At 36.4% G+C, this 22,371-nt stretch overlaps 1 protein-coding gene across 1 annotated transcript in view; it reads left to right on the top strand.

The window, feature by feature from the left end:
- RYR3 (ryanodine receptor 3) overlaps positions 1–22,371 on the top strand; it is a 210,869-nt gene that overhangs the window by 79,417 nt on the left and 109,081 nt on the right. Inside the window, exons 32-38 of the mRNA XM_050897083.1 lie at positions 357–522; positions 4,064–4,150; positions 4,512–4,738; positions 6,311–7,112; positions 7,637–7,837; positions 8,437–8,539; positions 13,875–14,012. Coding sequence (XP_050753040.1) covers positions 357–522; positions 4,064–4,150; positions 4,512–4,738; positions 6,311–7,112; positions 7,637–7,837; positions 8,437–8,539; positions 13,875–14,012 — 1,724 coding nt within the window. The remainder of the gene's footprint in view (positions 1–356; positions 523–4,063; positions 4,151–4,511; positions 4,739–6,310; positions 7,113–7,636; positions 7,838–8,436; positions 8,540–13,874; positions 14,013–22,371) is intronic.

The raw sequence follows: 22,371 nt of genomic DNA, 5'->3' as shown, positions 1-22,371 counted from the left end.
TCTGTTTGAAAGAATGTTTTATGATGCTTCTTTCTTTTAACATCCATATTTGGTCACTGTGGATGAACCTGTTGTCTGTTTTAATGTATCTTACATGATCGTGCAGAAGCGTGTGAGATTGTTTCATAATTATAAAAAAGGAAAAAAAATAAAGGTGCACTTAGTCTGATCCCTTACCCACGATACTTACATTATTAAAAAAAAAGGGAGTTTGTTAATGAGAAAACAAAGCTAATAGCAGCACAAGCACCTTTGAGGATCTCTAACTATTACTCCATTGAAAAGTACATCTTCACTGAATACTTAGTGAAGTAGTGTGACCTGATTTGTTTTCTTTGTTCTCGCTGTTCTTTCAGTGTGAAGCGCAGCAATTGCTATATGGTTTGGGGAGGAGATGTAATTGCTAATTCCCAGAGATCAGGTCGCAGTAATGTTGATTTAGAAATTGGATGCTTTGTTGACCTGGCTACTGGAATGTTGTCATTCACAGCCAATGGAAAAGAGCTTGGCACTTGTTATCAGGTATTATCAGATTTTCAGGAAGCTGTCTAATAAGCGGTTGTTTTGATGTTATTATAAAATTGTTTTTTCTTGTTTAGCAATCTAAATGAACACTATTCGTGTGGCAATAACATGTTTTCCTGTATTATTCTGTTTTATCCCTCTTTCTCTCTCTCTTTTGTAAGGCTACATTTTTGCAACTTCTTACAGTTGTTTCAAATGTTGAGGAAGGACTATTGGTAGATATGTTCAGAAAAATATTTTTTTACCTCTCAATTTTTGTAGTTCAGAATCGTGATTTATAATGTTAATTATTCTTTAAAATATTTTTTGTCAATTAAATCTGTTATATGATATAGGGGAAATAATTATTTAAATTAGCATAAGGTCAAAATTAGACTTTAGATATAGTAATTTTTGGTATGGATTGAGAAAATAAATTTAGTTTATTATTACCAGGGTTTGTGTCTTCTGCAGATAGCTATGATTTGGAGATCTTGTGATTTGATAAGTTTCAAACCCCAAAATTCAAATATGCATTAATGTGCAAAGCCAAAATAAATGAGGTGGGCCCTAAATGCTATTAATGTTCTCAAAACGTGGAGTCGTTATGCAAATGGATCAGTAGTTGACAGAAGTTTTCAAAACCAGATTGATGAGATTTGCTCTTAGTAAGATCAGTTGTCCACAGTAGAGCATCCACTGTGGAAGAGATTATCCAGCGTTAGGAACAATGCATTGCTTTCTTCTATGTCAACAAAAAACCCACAAATCTGTAATACAGATAAAACGTAAATGTTATTCAACTAAATTTAATGGAACTTTATACACTGACTCCCTTGAAAATGAACGCAGCAGGGTTGCACACAGCCTGTAAATGGGAGTGGGAGGTGATCTAGCAGCTGTGATTTTGGTATATTTTGTAAGAGTGGTCAGAGACTTCAGTGCTGTGCTGGGAGGATATTAAATGTCAACATCCTGGGAAAAGAAAACAGGAGATGAAAGTGCTTAAGCCCCATGCTTTGCTGTTTTTTTAGCTAGATACAAGTCAATATGACAGCTTCTGAACAATACCATGGAAGTTCGGTGGTGGTTTTTTTTCACGGAACAGCCTTTATCTGTTTTCCTAATTTTGCGAAGAAATCTAGGAAAATATAGATGTAGAAGATGCCTGTTACTGCTTTTAGTGTAAAAAACACTTTCAGGTTTTTCCTCTTACAACTTGCAATTAATGTAACCACGTTCTTTGTACTAAATTTAAAATAGTCTCAGAAAATACAATTATTTCTCTTCTGTTTCTTCTCTTTTCCATGGAAAAATACCTGGAGTCGGTTTTGGAAATGTTTTTCGATAAACCTGTTAGCACCTGGTCTGTTGAAAAATGAGAACACCCAGCACTTCCTGTAAAGATACAATGGTATATTCCAACAGGAGTGTTACATGAGGGTGAAATATTTCTCAACTTTTGCTTATTTTGAGTAATTTAAATCTTTTCTCTATTTTTGAAAGTAGTGAAAATAGTCTTACGTAGTTTTCATTTTCATTTCTTGAATATTTCTACCATAAAGTAAAATCTTTAAAATACTTAGTAAATCTAATCTCCCACCCAAATTGCAGCAAATGACTGATATTTGTCTGGTGTGGAGGCTGCAGGACAATTATTCTAACCTCTTAACCGCTTGCACTTTTCAGTTTTCTTAACTGAAGTAGAGGAACAATATTTGTATGCTGTTTTCATTCTAAAAGGCCTACAGGTCAACATGTTGAGGAGAAGAAATGAATTTTGCTGTAGTTCTTGATCTAACTATTGAATGCCGTGGTGATATTCAGAAAAAAACCCACTGTCTGTAATAGAAAAGTAAATGAAAGATAGTGTATACATATATATATTTGAGATTTTGTCATTAGTTGTCAGGCCAATGTTAAGGTATTTCATAGCAGAAAGGAGATCTTAAATGGTTTACAAGACATTTTATTTTATTCTGAGTTAGTAATGGTTTTCTGACCTTCAAACAAGATTAGAAATTATAAATTCAATTATTGTTACTAGGAAATATCTATCTTTGGTCAGAGGCTGAGTGTTATATGGTCTCAAGCAGTTAATTTCAGGCTTTAATGAAATAAAAGACACATCTTGTTAGTAGTGTCTTTCAGTCCAGGATATCTTTTGTTTCTGGATTTGGGGTTGTGGGTTTTTTCCATATCAAAAAGATTAGAATGTACATACCTGGCCCTACATTATTTTGTCTATCCCAATAGTCATAGTTCTGAAAAAACTTTATTCTGCATACAGATTTTTCAGTATATGGTATTATTTTACATTTCGTTTAAGTTATATTGTGTTTTGGAGCTGTTTTCTCATCTAAAAGAATATGGATTTTTTATTTCTTTTTTGTGACTCTCAGTTTATTGTTTTGCAATTTTTGATAGTTTGCTATCCTTAAAGTTAGGAGTTGCACTCCTTCACAGCACAAGTATCGTAATTGTAGTTAGTATGTATAATGTATACGCATAGTTCACAAAATACACAATGAAGTGATTAAAATATTTAATTGAACTCCTGAAATCTTGAATTGATTGTATAGAGTGTACCTTTTTTCAGCCACCCTAGAGCACTGAAATCTTTTTAATAACATACTGTTCTATAAGTATCTTTTTAATTCTTTTTTTCGTGGCAGTAGGGGTGGGTGATCTTGTAGAGAATTCTTCAGAATAAACTGATATTACTGCTCTGACATGTACTTTGAGTCCAGCTGTAATGGGGGAATGAGAATAATGTAGCTGTCAAAAAATCCCGAACCCAACCAGACATGTGAAAATTGCAGCACTGTGATTCAGTGTGATTCACTGTGATTTTGTAAGACTGGAGACAAATACTAAGCCTGAAAATAAAGAGGTCTTTGAGATCTTTAAAAAAATTACATTCTTCTACTTTTGGAGTATGAATCAGAAATTCACTAATCTTAATCGGAAATAAAGATTTACACTATCCTGATCAAATGATGCACTCTCACCCTCTTCTTATCCCCCTCTGGTTCCCTCTCTCTTAGAAATTTGTTTTTGAGCTTTTTTGGTAGTGAATTATTTTGTCCAGCATAAAATGTGAAAGAACTCTAAAAGATGTGTGGTGGTCAAAAAAGCTGTGTTTTACCCTCAGTCTGTGTTGGGGGTGCTTTTCCTAGAGCAAGAGCCAAAATAGGTAGCTGTAAAGTGGCTGGATTTTTAAGGAGCTGCTCTAGAATGAGGTGTTGGGTTTGGATATGTTTGAGAAGAAACACGCAGTGTTACCAAAGTTCTTGTTACGGGTGTTAAGAGCACATAAGGCAGCAGACACACCTGCCTGAAAATTAGGTGGGCCTATAAAGATAACCCAGCAAATGCTTTACTATATTAGAGGTAAACTACAGGTAGACACTAATCAACACTTTAATACAGTGTCTGCAGTTATTTGATAATGAAGTGTAAGCTATGGAGTATTTTTTTTATATCGTATCATATTCTAGGAGGAGATTCTTGATCCTTTTTTAATTTTTTAAATTTTTTAATCTCATTTCTCTTCTAGGTTGAACCAAACACAAAGCTTTTTCCAGCAACTTTTGTACAGCCTACGAGCACTAACTTGGTTCAGTTTGAACTTGGTAAATTAAAGGTACAAAATATGTTCTGTAAAGGTGCTTTTTAAAATCTGTTTATTACCATGGAAATTCCTGCTCAGTTGAATTTGTTTAGGAAGATTGAATCAATGGCATGACTTTTTATTTGACTTCTACATTTACTTCTGTAAATGTAATTATTATATGCAGCTAATTGTTCAACAAATCTAAACTGCATTTGTCAAAATAAACTAAAGTTATTTGGGGAGAACACCCTTAATATAGGGGTTTTTAAAATGGATTTTGTTTATTGCAATAACTTATGTATTTCTATGAGTTCTTTGCTATCAATAAATTATAATTCCTTTTGGTAATTAGATGTTAGAAAAATAATTTTAATACACTTACTTGTTTCAGAATACAATGCCTTTATCAGCAGCAATTTTTAAAAGTGAAGAAAGAAATCCTGTTCCTCAGTGTCCTCCTCGCCTTGATGTGCAAACAATTACACCTGTTTTATGGAGCAGGATGCCAAACAGCTTTCTAAAAGTAGAAACTGAGCGTGTCAGTGAACGTCATGGCTGGGTTGTGCAGTGTTTGGAACCTCTGCAGATGATGGCACTTCATATCCCAGAAGAAAACAGGTACATTTGGAAGGAACTACAGTGACTTGATGTGGACAAAATGTATTGAAAGCTGATACCTGGGTATTGGTTAAACCTGCCTTGGAGAATATTTACACTAGAGTTGTTTAGAATTTCTGATCTTATCTGCTATAATATCACATTTGTGAAATTTAAGTAGATACAAGAGGCTGCCTAATTTTAATGCCATGTGATGATCATGGGGGAGAGAATAAAAAAAAAAACCAACCTCGTGGGCTGAGATAAAGACAGTTTAATAGGACAGAAAGGAAGGAAAAATAATGATAATGATGATAATAATAATAATATGACAACAGTAATACTAAAAGAATTAGAATATACAAAGCAAGTGATGCACAATGCAATTGCTCACCACTCGCTGACCGATGCCCAGTTAGTTCCCAAGCCATGATCCGCCCCTCCCAGCCAACTCCCCCAGTTTATATACTGGGCATGATGTCATATGGTATGGAATAGCTCTTTGGCCAGTCGGGGTCAGCTGTCCTGGCTGTGTCCCCTCCCAGCTTCTTGTGCCCCTCCAGCCTTCTTGCTGGCTGGGCACGAGAAGCTGAAAAGTCCTTGACTTAGTATAAACACTACTTAGCAACAACTAAAACCATCAGTGTGTTATCAACATTATTTTCCTACTAAATCTAAAACCCTGCACAATACTAGCTACTAGGAAGAAAATTAACTCTATCCTAGCCAAAACCAGGACACATATATAAGAGAAAACATGACTATTTGATTTTATTTAAATCATAAAATAATATCTTTTAAATCTCTAGGTGTTTAAACATAGAGATTTTCTCAGCTTGAATAAAACAAATATAAAGAACATGCAAGTACTATTTTGCTGATTTTTTTCTGTAATAAAAACATGTAATCTGTTTCTGTTTCATCTGCTCTGAATTTACATGAATTGAGTTTTTATGTTCTTATTGACAAGATCTTGACTTTCTTAGATCTTCATTAGGTTTTATCTTCAGAGTGAGGATAATAAAGATGTATCCAAATGTCAAATATCATAACCAGTGACAAATCAAACTATAAGCAAAAGCCTAGCAGAAAGATAATTTAACTGCTGTACTTGTATCAGTTATTTTGCAGCTTCTTATAATAATTCAATAACCAATTTTGTTTATCGTTAATAAAACTGAATTCAAGAAAAGAGTAAAAAATGATGTGTTTTGTGGAAAAAATGAAACAGTAATCCTCAATAAACTATAAAGGCACTGTTTAGTGACAGTATTACCGCAGTGTTTCAGCATTCCAAATATATTTCTTTTAAAAACAAGCTCTAATTTACCATAGCTTCCAAAGAAGCTTCTCTATCTTACATTTTTCCTTTTTTTTTTTTTTGTGGAGTACTAATTGTAAATAATCTCATCAAATTATTGCCACCATTTACTGTGGTTTAATGATGCACATGTTAAGATTAGTCAGTATCAACCTTAATATTAATGGTTTAAAGTAGAACTGACCAAAATGTGCAGAGATTATAAAACTTTTCTTTTACAAAATTATTATTCATGAAATTGACTGGTATTCTGTTTCTTTATTTCATAACAGATGCGTTGATATTTTGGAACTATGTGAACAAGAAGATTTGATGAAGTTTCACTACCACACTTTAAAACTCTATAGCTCAGTTAGTGCTCTAGGTAACACTAGAGTTGCTTATGCACTTTGTAGCCATGTGGACATATCTCAGCTACTTTATACAATAGATAATCAATACTTACCTGGACTCCTACGTTCTGGATTCTATGACTTGCTCATTAGTATTCATTTGGAGCACGCCAAGCAAGCCAAGCTCATGATGAACAATGAATTTATCATTCCAGTTACAGATGAAACTCGAACTATTAAATTATATCCTGATGACACAAAGAAGCATGGTTTACCTGGAGTAGGGCTTAGCACTTGTCTGAAACCAGGCTTTAATTTTTCTACTCCATGCTTTATTGCAACCAGTGAAGAACATCAGACATCCAGCCCAGAGATACCCCTTGATACACTTAAATCCAAGGCCATAAGTATGCTAACAGAAGCAGTACAGTGTAGCGGTACTCATATACGGGACCCTGTTGGAGGACAGGTTGCATTCCAGTTTGTTCCTGTTCTTAAACTGATAGCAACGTTGCTCATAATGGGGGTTTTTGATGATGATGATGTGAAGCAGGTGTTGCTCCTCATTGATCCCAATGTGTTTGGAGATCACAAGGAAGAAACAGAAGAGAGGACAGAGAAGGAAGAAGTTACACAAGTTGAAGAAAAAGCTGTAGAAGCTGGGGAGAAAGCAATAAAAGAAACAAAAGCTCCTGCAAAGGGCTTATTGCAGACAAGATTACCAGAATCTGTTAAGCTTCAGGTGACTATTTAATATAAATGTATTACATATGTTCTACTATTGATGAAAGAAAGGTAGTGCTTTTTGTGTGTTCTCTTGTTTGTAAGATTTGAAATCCTGAAGTTCTTTATTCCACTTTGCCTTATAACCTCACATTAATAACCAAATTTGATGATGATGCAATTCTTTCTACATGTATCTACACTCAAAATAGATATGCAAATACTTACTTATTTCATAGGTGTATTTTAAAAGAGGGAGAGTTGGACCAGGTGATCTTTAAAGGACCCTTCTAACCCAGGCTATTTTATGATTCTGTGATTTCTTTTTTGAGTGCATGGAGTGAAAGACTGTGTATGCAATATAGTATTAGCGATCAGATAATAAAACTGTATAAATTTGTCACCTTTACAGTATTAAAAGAAAAATATGGGAAAAAAGTCTCTCATTTCTACAGTCTGCTGCAGTGTATAGTATCCACTGCAGTTCTTCCCGAATTAGAGTTTGTTAAACTGTTGAACTTAAGTCTGTTTTTTCTATCCTAGATGTGTCATTTACTCAATTATTTCTGTGACTGTGAGCTACAACATAGAGTGGAAGCAATTGTATCATTTGCAGACCGTTATGTATCAAAATTGCAATATAATCAGAAATACAGGTACAATGAACTCATGCAAGCCTTGAACATGTCTGCTGCTTTGACTGCCAAGAAGACTAAAGAATTTCGGTCTCCTCCTCAAGAACAGGTAATATTAAACAAATGGTTGAATCTAAAGATAAAAAAAATTCTTTGTGATGGTAAAATAGAGTTCTGACTTCTAAAGTACCATTGGAACTGCTAGAGAACCAAAATTGAATTTGAAATAAAATTTATTAAGGTGCCACAAAATACTGAATGTCAGAATGCTTATACCTGTACTTCAGAATTCAAGCTCTAAACCAAAGTTGACTTCGGATTTCTCAACAGTATAGAAAAATTGAATGTTACTGCCCAATGCTGAGGAGCTGAGATTCATCCAGTTCTGCAAGGTGATGATAATTTGATAATTTTAGTTGCTAAAAGTTAGCATAAAGTTAGTGTTGTGCTGACAACTGTATGTTGGAAATAGTCTTTTCTACCTCCAGGTAATAGCTTTATTATTAAGGGTAACTGTATTTTGATGTTAATCGTAATGAAAGCTTCCAAAGTACCATTGCTTTAGTATTTCCTTTAAGCTGTATTAGAAATCTATGTTTTACGTTAATTTGATTATAAATTTGATTATAAACAGGTAAAGTATGGCTATATATTATAACATGTCTTAGGCTATCTCAGTGTTTTAACTATGTTTTAATTCCCTTAAAGATTAATATGTTGCTTAATTTTCAACTGGGAGAGGATTGTCCCTGTCCAGAGGAGATTCGGGATGAGTTATATGAATTTCATGATGATCTTCTAATTCACTGTGGTGAGTTGCAAGGTTTTGTTATGTTTTTTGTTTGTCTTTTTGACACTTCACATGAAAAAAGAACAGATCATACACACCCAGTATGAGGGGTTTTTGTTAGATGTATTACTGTCTACATGGTGACTTTCCTGGCAGACTTTGGTGCATATTACACAAATATGGCAAACCTGTGCATGGTTTTAAGTTTCATTTTTATGTATCTATTAAATATTATCCAGTATTATTCTGTTTATATATCAATTTTAGAGTTAATTAGAAAAAATAAAAATTATCCAAACAAGAAGATTGGATTACCTTAAAAGATTTATATAGGCATGTGTATGTGTACAAGCAGATAAAAGGTATTGAAAGAACATCATTGCTGTGAAGCTGAGCAGTAGAAAATTTAATAAAAAACACTAGATGAGGGGTGCTGCTGCTGCTTTAGCTTAGTTTCCTAGTGTATACATAACTGTGATGGTCAATCATTATAAAACACTGTTGCACTGCATATTACAGCTTGAGGTGCCCCAGTCATTGAATTTGAATTTCCTTAGGGTATCCTCAAGGGTGAGCTATATCAAATACCCTGTGCTATTTATGTGGGTTAAGGAATTACGTTTTATATGCGATGCCAAAAATCTTCTGTTAGTCTATTAAGATCTTAGTCTAACCAAGGCAATCATAGAATTATTAGTCCATTTACAATGATACTAACATTTATAGTCTGAGTCATCCAGTTATTACTGCTCATTCCCAATAATTATGCAGTTAAAACTGATATACACAAGCTTTTTCATATCTGCCTACTTAGTAGATATATTGATAGTCACTCTCCCAGTGCATTTCTTGGTCCTGTGGTTGATGGCACCCATCTTGTTCAAGAAAAAGGGGACAGGGTCATTACAGTGAATTGACAGCATCTCAAGTTCTTCCCCAGGAAGAGCACAGTAATCTTAATAGTTTCTTCCTCCTCCTCCTCCTTCTGTTTGGTTGAGGTCACTTTAAAATGTTTACTAATACAGTCTGCTAGTTCTTTCTTCACTGGTTATCCCTAAAACCAGTTTTACCCAATTCATGGAATTGCATTCTTTTAGTGACCTGTAATTAACAGTTTGTGCTTTCTGTTTGTAGCCATGGTGCCTCCCATACCATTCTGTGCTTCTATTGTTAAGGCTTCTGCCATCATCTTGTGCTGCTATTTCTAAGTACCCTATTAGTATCTCCGGCAACCATCAAGCTGTGATTTCGTGATAAGCCAATTACCATTTTTCAACTACCACAGCCTTAGCCTCAGCCAAAGATGAGTAGGTCAGTGGGTATCTAGGTTGTGTTATATCAGCTTATTTCTGAGGATATTTTATGAGACAGTATTAGAAGTCATAGAATGGTTTGGTTTGGAAGGGACCTTAAAGATCATCTAGTTCCAACCCCCCTGTCATGGGCAGGGACACCTTCCACTAGATCACGTTGCTGAAAGCCCCATCCAGCCTGGCCTTGAACAGTTCCAGGGAGTGGGCATCCACAACCTCTCTGGGCAAGCTGTTCCAGTGCCTCACCACCCTCACAGTGAAGAACTTCTTCCTTACATCTAATCTAAATCTACTCTCTTTCAGTTTAAAGCCATTAGCCCTTGTCCTGTCACTACATGCCCTTGTAAAAAGTCCCTCTCCGGCTTTCCTGTAGGCCCCCTTTAGGTACTGGAAGGCTGCTATAAGGTCTCCCGGAGCCTTCTCTTCTCCAGGCTGAACCACCCCAAGTCTCTCAGGCTGTCTTCATAGGAGAGGTACTCCAGCCCTCTGATCATCTTTGTGGCCCTCCTCTGGACTTGCTCCAACAGGTCCATGTCCTTCTTATGTTGGGGGCCCCAGAGCTGGATGCAGTACTCCAGGTGGGATCTCACAAGAGCAGAGTAGAGGGGAAGAATCACCTCCCTCAACCTGCTGGTCACGCTTCTTTTGATGCAGCCCAGGATACGTCTGGCTTTCTGGGCTGCAAGCGCACGTTGCCAGGTCATGTTGAGCTTCTTGTCAACTGACACCCCCAAGTCCTGCTCCTCAGGGCTGCTCTCAATCCATTATCTGCCCAGCCTGTATTTGTGCTTGGGATTGCCCCGACCCATTTGCAAGACCTTGCACTTGGCCTTGTTGAACTTCATGAGGTTGGCATGGACCTACCTCTCAAGCCTGTCAAGGTCCCTCTGGATGGCATCCCTTCCCTCCAGCGTGTCGACCGCACCACACAGCTTGGTGTCGTTAGCAAACTTGCTGAGGGTGCACTCAATCCCACTGTCCATGTCGCCAACAAAGATGTTAAATAGCGCCGGTCCCAATACTGACCCCTGAGGAATGCCACTCGTCACTGCTCTCCACTTGGACATTGAGCTGTTGACCGCAACTCTTTGAGTGCGACCATCCAGCCAATTCCTTATCCACCGAGTGGTCCATCCGTCAAATCCATGTCTCTCCAATTTAGAGAAAAGGATGTCGTGCGGGACAGTGTCAAATGCTTTGCACAAGTCCAGGTAGATGAAGTCATTTGCTCTTCCCTTACCCACTAATGCTGTAACCCCATCATAGAAGACTGCCAAATTTTTCAGGCACGATTTGCCCTTAGTGAACCCGTGTTGACTGTCACCAGTCACCTCCTTATTTTCCATGTGCCTTAGCATAGTTTCCAGGAGGATCTGCTCCATGATCTTGCCGGGCACAGAGGTGAGACTGACTGGCCTGTAGTTCCCCAGGTCTTCCTTTTTTCCGTTTTTAAAAATGGGGGTTATGTTTCCCCTTAAGTCCTTCAGATCAAGATTTGTATCTGTAAGGTTAGCTACATTATAGGTGGAAATTTATTTGATTTAACATGATTTGGTTTTGACAATCCTGTGTTGATTGTTATTCATCCTTGCTTCTAAGTGCTTACCAAAAACTATTTCTTTCATTCCAGCATTTTTCTTCCAAGCATTAAAGTGAACAGTTAATATCCTTGTAGCTACTGCTCTTTCTCCCAATTTTTATTAAGATACCGTCATCTCCATTGTTCAGTCACTCAGCACTTGATCTGACCTCTGGTTTTCAAAGATAATGCGTATTTGGCATCAGAGAGTTCTCTGAGACTCCAGGAGGAAGATTATGGAAGACCCTCAACTTACTTGGAAATGTCTTAACTCTGCAATATATTTATTTTACCTTGAAACGTTGTTGCTGGTATTATTATTGAGTTAGCTTAGCTCCTGATGACTCTTCAGCTTTTCATGAGGTGAAACCCTACTGACTGTGGGGTTTTTTCTTTTTAGGGGTGTACTTTTATTATTGTTTACTACATTATAAATGTGTATGTTGAATGAGAGAGAGAATAGAAGATAGAGAAAGCACAGTCTCATGATCAAAATAGTTTAATGATCCTCTGGATTCTAAAAAAAAATCATATTCATTACTTTGTACAGATTTGTCATAGGTGGTCGCTGCGGATAAATGCTCCTCATTATCTGTGTCCTGACTTAGTCCTGAAAATCAGTACTAAGCAATCACAGCTGCAGATAAAATGAATAGGAGTTGTGCTTGGAATATTTAATCAGCTTTTTAATACTAAGTATACTTTGCAGTCTAAATGGAAAAATATGTATGCAATCAAGTAATTAAAGGCTGCTTCATAATGAATATACGCAAATAGTCTGAATTAAAGTTACTCAGGCAGTCTTAATCCTAGCATGTCCTAACTGTGGTTAATTTTGCCAGCAAAATAGTCCTCTATCATAATTTTTGTGTGTAATTTCTTGGTTATAAACAAAACAAACAATTTACAACAGATTTTATTGCATAATATCAAATTGACACTTATCTGGGTTGGAACCATCTGTTCCAGTGCACTGACCTCTGCCACTTGAATTAAGTGATTAGCCAGTAGCAATATGAGATGGTCAGCTTCTGAATGGATTGTAACTCTAAAAGGATGCAGAATGAATAATGAATGATAGGGAGCAGTGAATGAGACCCCATCTGGAGGAGTCACAGACCCCATCTCCTCCAGTCCAACACCATCTTAACTCATGATCCCAGTGCATTTCTTCTTGTCTGTCCATTTCAGCTTCTCAAGAGTTCTCCTCCCAGTGTGTGTCTCTTGCTTCCGGGGCCTAGCTGTTTTTTCAACACCAGATAGTTTCTTGCTTTCTTTAACATCCCTGTCTGCTTTCTCTTCTTTCTCTTTCCTCTCCTTATTGGCTACATTTCCTGTTCTTACTTTTTCCAGACTCTGACTGTAGCCTTCCTTCATTCTTAGCTTTTCATTGTGCCCAGCCAGTCTCCCTCTTCCCATTCCTTAAATTCCATATGTAGTCTCCAATTTCAACTTCTAGTTCTCTCATTCTCTCCCACTGCCTCTGAATTTGTTTCTTCCTAGTCACTTAGTCACTCCTAGTTATAACTTTAACTCCTTCCCCTTGGTAGCTGCCAGCAGCAAAGTTTCTCCAACCTGATATGACATTTCAGTTCTTTTTTCCTTTCTTAGTTTCTTTTTTTAACACAAGTTTTAGCCTCTGCAGTTTATTCTTTTCCCTCTGCTCCAGCTTGTATCTCTTTAGTATTCTGTCTGGAAATCTTTTCCTTTTCTCAATTTCACTTTGACCAGCAGCCAAAGAGCAAAAGCTTACATTTCAGCTCAACACAATTAGCTCTGGTCTGAAGGGAACCTGCTTAGATGTTCTGTACTTCTGCACATAACACATGTGGTATCTGATCATCACTACGAGGTATGAAAGATTTGAAAATGCTTTGAATGGCTGGGAAGCAATGTAGTGAACTGAACTGTATTAAACTACCTTGTAAATGACATCCCATCTCATCGCATACGTTTTCATGAAAAACACGTATCACCAGTGTAATCTCTGAACATCTGCCTTCTTACAGTTTTAAATTCAGTTAATATGTTTGTTCTATGACTGCTAAATATCTTGACTGAAAAATTGCACTATATTGTGCGATACAGCCATAGATTTCTTTCTTTAGCTTACATTCTGCAATATGAAAGAAAGGATCACATATTTAATCAAATATGACTCTGAGTCAAAATTAATTGCCATAGTAGGATCTTCAAAAAATACCACCCCTTTGGTCATAATACTGAAAAAATAATACTATGAATCTGGATATAAGAAGTATGTGTACTGAAATAAACATGATTTGCGGGGTGCTGCTGTAGCTAACATGTTAAAGGTGCTGGCCTTACTACATTTTTTTTCTCCCTGTGTGAAATTTGCTGGTCAAAAAAATTTCCTGTAAATATTTTGATATTGTTTAAATATTGAAGGAGTTAATCTTCAAAGGTTAAGTTTTGTTTCTAACCGGTTTTATTATCTGTTAAGGTATTCCACTAGAAGAGGAGGAAGAGGAAGAGGAAGATTCCTCCTTGACTGGCAAACTCCGTTCATTAATGTACAAAATCAAAGGTCCACCAAAAGCAGAAAAAGTAGAACCTAAGGAGGAAGAAGAGAAATCTCCTAGTAAGTTTTCTTTCCCCGTAAATACTTCTGTGATGCAAGGTGTATGCAATCGACAAGAGTGTATTTTCTAATAAAATTTTATAGCGGACTGAAGAAGGAGACTACCTGTTTAAGTTCCTTCTGCCTCTTAGAAGAACTATCCTACATACTGAACATCTTAGATGCATTGTTAAACGTTAAAATGGGTGGAAGATTTTGGATCCAGATCATTAACTCTGGTGTTGAAAATTTGCATATTCTTTACAAAGAAATGTAAAAATTTAATTATGGCACAATAATCTAGACTCAAGCATTCCAAACTTGAGAAGTTTCCATTTATATGGTTTGGGTTTTTTTAAATGCAAAAGCTTTCTTCTTTACAGCTTAGCTCCATTTCATTTTTCTTTGCTGCATGAGAAGGTGTGTGCATCTCAGTACCAAGATATATGTGACAAAATGGTTTTACAGTTCTTGTTTTTTGTATAAAAAGGGATCGCTTTCACTTACTTCACTTGATGATGGTGAATATATACATGCATTAAAAACTAATAACTTGTTCTGATTTATCTCAGGCATCACATACATGCACATATATATATCCGTACCATATCCTTTCTGACCATATCTTTTTCTGAATTTAAAGAAATATTCAGTCTATTTGACTAATTAAACAGAAGGAACATCTTTATTTTCACAAGTACAAATTCTGTATTCATAGATGCTTGAGTTAACAGAATTTTCCAGAATTTAGTATTGCTATTTTTTTATTCTGCTCTTTGCTTCTATAGATCTTTAACATGTGTCTCTAAAATCAGAGGGCAGAGAAGAATACTGTCTAGATATCATCAGTTTGCCTGAAAACTTTTCTCTATAGTTTATAAATCTCATTGGCCTTTACAGTGAGCTTTCATGTTGCTTAAATATACATGAGAAGAACAGACACCATTTAGCAGAAATTTTTTTAATATTCCTTTCTGCAGCAGAATATTATAGACGAGGAGGACTGGGATATCCCTGTGTGTTTGATGAGTAATATTAAGCTATTAACATTTCTTAAAAATATAAATATTTAACTCAAAACACTTGAAAAGTCTGTGTATATGTTTTGAAACTAATGAGATGAGAGAGAATTTAATCCACAGACCTAGGAACAATATATATGGGAGAATGTATATTACGTCGCTGAAAACAGTCCTTCCACCTAGCACAGCTGAATAAGCACAACAGAGAACTGAGAGTAACTGTTGAAACAATACAATAATTTATTTAAAGTTAATTAGCTTAATGCTGTTTAAGAGTAAGCCAATAGATAGTCTTTATTCCTCTGTTTTCAGATCTGTAATGCCCTGTGGTAGTGATTCACAGAACCACAGAATGGCTGAGGCTGCAAGGGACCTCTGGAGGTCATGTGGTCCAACCTCCCTGCTCAAGCAGGGCCACCTAGAACAGGTTGCCCAGGACCATGTCCAGATGGCTTTTGAATATCTCCAAGGATGGAGACTCCACAACCTCCTTGGTCAATGTGTGCCAATGCTCAGTCACACTCACAGTAAAAGTGTTTCCTGATGTTCAGATGGACGCTCTTGTGTTTCAGTGTGTGCCCATTGCCTCTTGTCCTGTCACTGGGCTCCGAAAAGAGCCTGCCTCTGTTTTCTTTACACTCTCTGTTCAGGTATTTATATACATTGATGAGGTTGCCCCTGAGCCTTCTCTTCTCTAGGTGAAACAGTCCAAGCTCTCTCTTGGTTGATGCTGAGTAGATAGGTTGATAAGCTTTCTTCTTAAAAAGGCCTGACACTACGTGTTGCAAGGCACTGTGGAGGTTGGTTGGACTTGAGTCATATGACGTATGTATCAGCTGATAACATATATATCCATATTGTATTAAGAGAAACCTGTGCAAAACTTGACAGATGTTAATCAATGGAAGTTTTTACTCTTGAATTAAAGTTAGTTCTTGTAGGAAACATAAATGTAGTTGAATCAAGGTTATTCTACACACAGAGGAATGATGGATAAACTTAGCACTGTAATTCATAGTTCTTGTAATACAAAAAGATGGAAAGTTTGTCTTTTCTGTAGAAGAGTAAATTAAAATGACATTTGTTGTTATTTATACACAAATGCCATATGCTTGCCATATTTCATATCTGTCTTATTACTTTACCATGCCTAATGGCATAAAACAAGCAGAAAAGAAGACTAAGAATTTGTTTCAGCAAATATTTTTCATATTCCTACAACCAGATTCAGAAGCATTATCCAGCAAGTATTTGAACGCTTATAGGGTATATGTTTTGTTATATACCTTTATACAGAGGAAATAAAAGATTTTTTTTTTTTAACTGCATTCAATCAATTTTAACTTGTAAATGCTGCCAGAGCTTATAATAAGTGCTATACTGTATGTGAACTATTTCTGGTTCTCTGAAATGCTGGATTTTCAGAGAAACCAAACATGTTCAGAACCACAGAGGGATGTCATATATAGCAGCTGGTCATTTCTTTATAATGCTTTGAAGAATATTGTTTAGTTGGTTAAGCAATTTAAGAAATAATGTACATGCATTAAGTAATTGATAATTGCATGCAGTCATTTTAGCAATGGAAAGCTGAAAATAGACTATGGTATGTATTATTGGTGTCTCGAAGATAGACTACTTTTAATTAAAGGAAGACACTAAAATAAAAAATGTTACAGATACCTTCCTGTAATGTTTGTTACAGAGGTTAGTTCAACCTCTTTGCTACTTGAGAGCAAAACAGAGCTTGTTTGTAAATGGAAGACAGGTAAGTCCTACATCCTGAAGTTGTCTCAAGTTCTGTCTGCTTCAGTTGAGTAGCAATTTGTCATTATTATTTCATCTCTGCAATATTTCATGTTGCATTTTGAAGGTATATTGTTCTTTTGGCTCTATTTCCTCTAATAAATGATTTATTGTAGCCACTTCTGTTACTGGCAGGGAATGACTAGTAGCAAAACAAAGTGTTCATATTCCTTCCTACTACTACCTCTTCTTAGGGTACGTATACACACAAACATACATACATGCATATAAACACCCTGAAACACTTGAAATCAGAGACGTTTTATTCTGAGCAGTATTCCTGTACATGTGCATTCTCATACTGTATTCTGTAACACAGGAGGAGTGTTCATGGTCTAAATAGGCAAGACTGGTTCTGTGATTGCAGTTCCTCTACCATCTGCATAAGCATTTTGTTGGGCCCTTTGAGCAACTCGCCTGGCTTTCACTGCCATGTAATACCCCTAGTGAGGTTGATGTGTAGTGTGAATCTCAGAAATTTTGTCTTTGCTGTCAGACGAGTTTTCAATCCTTAGTAGTGACTATGGATGGTGAGGAATAGGTAAGGCAAAAAGCCCAATTCCTCCAGGTCTTCCTGTAGAACATAAATTTTTGCTGAGGTTTCTCATTGCCTTTGCAAATCAAGATTGGGTTTTGCCAGCTCTAAGTTTCTGTAACACCATCCAAATATCATGTGCAGAATTGTGAAAGTGACTTGAGGTTGGTCTTCCGACCAACAATGGTAGTAAGTGCTCCTCTTCTATTTCCAGTTTGCTCAGTTTGGCAATAGGTCCTTGTACAGACCTGGAACAGTTAATTTCATTTCAGACTTAATCATTTCATCAAGAGTTGTGTGAGATTAGACAGCAATGCTATTTTATAACTCAGGACACCTCTTACATGATCTGCTTGTTCTGTAAAGCACCGGAGAGGGTTTATCCTGCCCTGAAATCATATTTTGGTCTGTTAAGCTTGATACTAGGCTGTAAATACATTAAATCTTAAAATAATCTCATGTGCTGCATGAAAAAGGGTTTTTTTCTCCAGTGACTCATCTGTTAGCATCTGTTTTCTCTTTAATGGTAGTAGGACCTACTCAGTATCTGGGAAGTATCATTTCTTCTTCAGGCTTCATGCAGATTCTGTTGTCATGAATCAGGAAGCAATCACTCCTGAAGCCTCAGGGCACATGGTGTTTGGTCCTTGGAACAGAGCAATTTACCTATTTCATATACTGGAGCTTTGGGTTGCAAGAAATGGAGGTTGGACAAGTGATTCTACAGTGTCTGTTTTTCTAGAAATTTCAGGTAATCTCTTCAGGCCTGGGCTTCTCCTTGGAGTGACACATAGTACAAATATGCATATGGATGAAGTCATTCAAAGGACAATGAAAAATTACATAATATTTATATTATATTATGTTATATTATATTATATTATATACTTGACTGTAGTTGGAGACTGTGAGATAAGTAGTCCGTGTGTGCACTTCCCTTTACCCCTCAGGAAATCTGGAATTCAGAGAGTGAAAGGAAATGGGTGCCTGAGGTACCCCAATCCTCTTATATGCATGAACAGGGGTGGTGGTGTGTATGGCTTGTACCTGTTGCCAAGGCTAAAAGTTTCTGTCCTTGAGCATCTGGTCATATATACTCAGGGTGTGAATATTCATAGGAAGGAACTATTTTCTGCAAAGAAATCTTCCTTTCCCCTAAGCATGCGTTCATATCTACTCACAAATGGACTTTTATCTTAGGAGAGGAATGCCAGCAATTTAAACTAGTGTTAATTATGAATTAGTAAAATCTGTTTTTAAAAACAAGCTAGAACTCAGAGTATAAACACATTGAGGCAAGAAATTAGTGTTAATTATGGACTTTTGTAACTGTCAAGTCATCATTTAGATAAGCCATATATATGGGGGACTCATCATGCAACCTTGTGTTAAGGCACTGCGATTTCTTGTTAAAACTTAAAAATTGGAAAAACATTAGCAACCATTTTAGCTGGTTATCGATGTCACCATGCCCAGTATTCAGATTGCTCCCAGCTTCTGTTACAGGTTAATCTGCTGGCCTGCCCTTCACCTCCTTCCCCAAGCCAGAGGCTTGTGGTGTGATAAAAGGGATAGTACCCCTTACACACAAGAAATGGCAAAGAAAGACTTTTTATTTAAGGTAGTGAGTGATATGTCCGCTCTTTAGTTTTTCTGCAAGTAGAAATGAAGGGAGATCAATGATCTTGTTCATGCATTTTGGGAATAGAAACTATGGCTGTCAGGCTCACTTAACTATGGCTCTTCAGATGCCTTTAACGTAGGGAGGGTATCTGCTATTATAATATGGATCTTTCATGTAGTACCATGTATTCTGAACGTATACGCTTGATTACTGATCCTAGAATAGAAATCAGGAAATAGAATTTACTGGCTTGAACAAATGCCCTAATTCAGTTCCCACGTTAAAACAATGAACCATGGATCTTTCAAAGGGATCTTAGTGTGGATATATGAGAATGTTTGTGTGAAAAGGTTAAGTCTCTGTTGAATAATATCCACTGCATGTTCAAGAAAAAAAAAAGATTCAATTGTAGCATTAAGTTGGAGAATCATAGATTGTGTCCTTTGAGACTTTATTCCTTAGAGTGCTACTTACAGCACAGAATGTGAACTTCGTAGTTGTTACTTACAATAGACTTCCCACTGGCTGTTAGCTCCATTTTTTTGTTACTTGTTTTTTAAATTTTGGTTACAGAATGTTTGGTTGCAGTACAGTACATTTGTGATTTATTAGCAGTCAAAAAGAATATCAGACTATTGCTGACTATTATTGAGATCATGCTGGAGTCATCACGTTTGATTGTTTCTCATCTATTCTCATCTTTTGGCTGAGTTGCAAGATGTTTTTCCTCAAGTGCAACAAACACAGCAGCTTCTCTGTTTCAGTATAAGGCAAAAGAGAGTGGAAAAGATTAGAGGGGACGAAACAACAGATCACTGTCATAATACATCTGATTAGAAAAAGAGACTCTAAGCAGACTCTGCTAAACCTAAACTAAGATGCACAGAAGGTGTAAGAGCAGCCTAGAAAGAACTATATTCTTATTTCCTGAGGTTTTTAACTCTAATGCCTCTTAAAGGATTATTAATAAAGTGTTTGTCAAATTTTGCAAGTGTTTCTGGCTTTCCTCTTTGCAGGAGTTCAGCTAGAAGTCCTGAGAGTGTGCTGCTGTGCTTAGATGTGGGCAAGTATATGTAAGTGGCTGGGAGTGGCAACTTTAGAAGTCTCTAGTTTTAGGCAGTATGTAGGCAGTAGAAACTGGACTACAAAGTTCTGTATCTTTAATAAATATTCAGATAAGAAATTAATCCTGGGAATGAGCCTTATACACTTGGAGCTAGAAGCACTAAGCAGTCTCTACAGTTTTGGAATAATATGATGGGTAAGACAGGCTGTAATGATTCAGATCCATCCAGCCCAATACCTTGTTTCAAACAGTGACCACAAATGCTTATCTAGGGACAAGTAAGAATAAACCAATCAGATGTGACACTTACAACTTCAATGCTGTCCCAGTCTCCAGTTATCTTCAGCTCAGGAGATTTCCTGAGTCTAAAGAGGTTTATCATTTTATATCCCCATTGTATCTTTCTGACAGATATTTGTGTAGTCTCCACTTGAGCAAATGTGAACTTTTAGCATCTGCCACATTTTTGGCAGGGAGTTTCAGGGTTCTGTCATCCATTATGTGAAGACACACCTTTCTTTTTGGCTTAGCTCCTGCCTTGTGAATGGGCTTCATTTGATGGCCGCCTCTTGTGTTGGATAAAAAGGTGTGACTGAACTATAGATTAACATAATGGCATAATGTACTCTGCTTTAACCATTCCTTTCTTAATAAATCCTGGCTTTTGATTTGATCTTTTTGACTGCCAGTGAATTTGAGTTGATACTGATAATTGAGCTGATATTTTTATAAGTTGATGAGGGAGGTCTCCCTCTTAGAGAGATTCAAAAACCATTTAGACACAGTCCTGGACAACTGGCTCTAGGTGGCCCTGCTTGAACATGGGGATTGGACCAGATGACCTCCAGAGGTCCCTTCCAACCTCAACTATTCTGTGATTCTGTGATTTTCATGGATCTATCTGCCAGATCTTATCTCTGTTAACATCTAATCGTTCTATTTATGAGGACTATATTTTCCTACCTCATTTTATTTACAGTGACTTTATTTAAAGTGAATTTCATCACCATTTTATTGCCCAGTTTTGTCCTTTTAAGTTCTGCGGTTTTTTTTAGTTACACTCATATTTGCTATCCTTCATAACTTTGTATCATCAAACTTGTTCGCATCTGCTTATCCCCTTCTCAGGTCTTTTAGGGAAGGAAGGTGCTTAACATCACAGAACACAGCATGGATATATGCAGAACTTCACTGCTGTTTCTCCCTCTTTGTGACCACTACCATTTAGTTCTACCCTCCGTTTCTTATCTTTCAACCAAAACTTCATCCTTGCAAGGACATGGCTAATTGATTTCTCCAAGGCTATTTGCCATACTGCCTAAAAGTAATTACATATAACAATATGCTACTTAAAAGCTTATCAGAAGAAAAAAATTAAAACCTTCAAAGGTACTAAAGCCTAAGAAACACTAACACTTGTTATGGAGAAACATTTTCAAAACTCCAGAGAGAAGCTCTAAAAAACACAGGACCATTTTTTTGCACTTGCACATGGGAACCTCTGTGTAGACAATTCAATATCAGGGAAACAATTTGTTTTTCATTTGTTCATTTCATGAGAACGTATTTCTTGTGGAATATTATGTTTGTACTCAAAATTTTAATAATCTTTTAGTTATATGTATAAATATCTGACAGTTAAGTGTATAAAATTGCCCTCATAATTGAGTCAGTGCAAATAATATTTTTGTTGCCGAAGTGGAAAGTATCTGTTTGGAGTGAATCAAACAAAAAAAAATCCAAAATATGACATTATTTTGTAAGTAATATTCCTTTCAATCCAACAAAAATTATGTATTTCTGTCAGTACTAAGGAAATGAGGAACTAGATTTGTAAAACAAAAAGACAAAAATTTGTGCATATTTTGTCCTTTAGCCTTGTGAGAGGGGCCATCACCTGAGCTATCAAAGACGTAACGTAATTTCACAGGAGGAAACCTTAACTCCTCCTTGAGTTTGCCACTTCAGGTTGCTCTTTATCCCGTGTTTATCCCCTCCCCCCTCAATCAGAAAGCCAGAGTAAGTAATTATATTCTTTAATAAGATCATTGGCTTTCTGACAGAAGAAGTGTGTTATATTTATGTAACCAGAAATCAGTGACATTCAATGAGTTGGAAAGTTATGGGAAATAATTAGTTATTCTAGGAAAGAGGAGTTTAGTGCAAGAATCAAAGAAGAGGAGATTGACTAGTTGCACTGAAAGAAGAAATTGTTTTGATTGAAGAATTTTATACAGTGTTTTGGAACAAAGCTTGTTTAATGTTTTCATTCATAACATGCCCCTAAGAATACGGCTGTCTTAATGAAATACAGAATCTGTCCCCAC

Source organism: Gymnogyps californianus, chromosome 5, assembly GCF_018139145.2.
Source record: "Gymnogyps californianus isolate 813 chromosome 5, ASM1813914v2, whole genome shotgun sequence".
NCBI lineage: Eukaryota > Metazoa > Chordata > Aves > Accipitriformes > Cathartidae > Gymnogyps > Gymnogyps californianus.
Note: the sequence above shows the minus strand (reverse complement) of the source record. Positions and strands in the feature narration are given on the sequence as shown.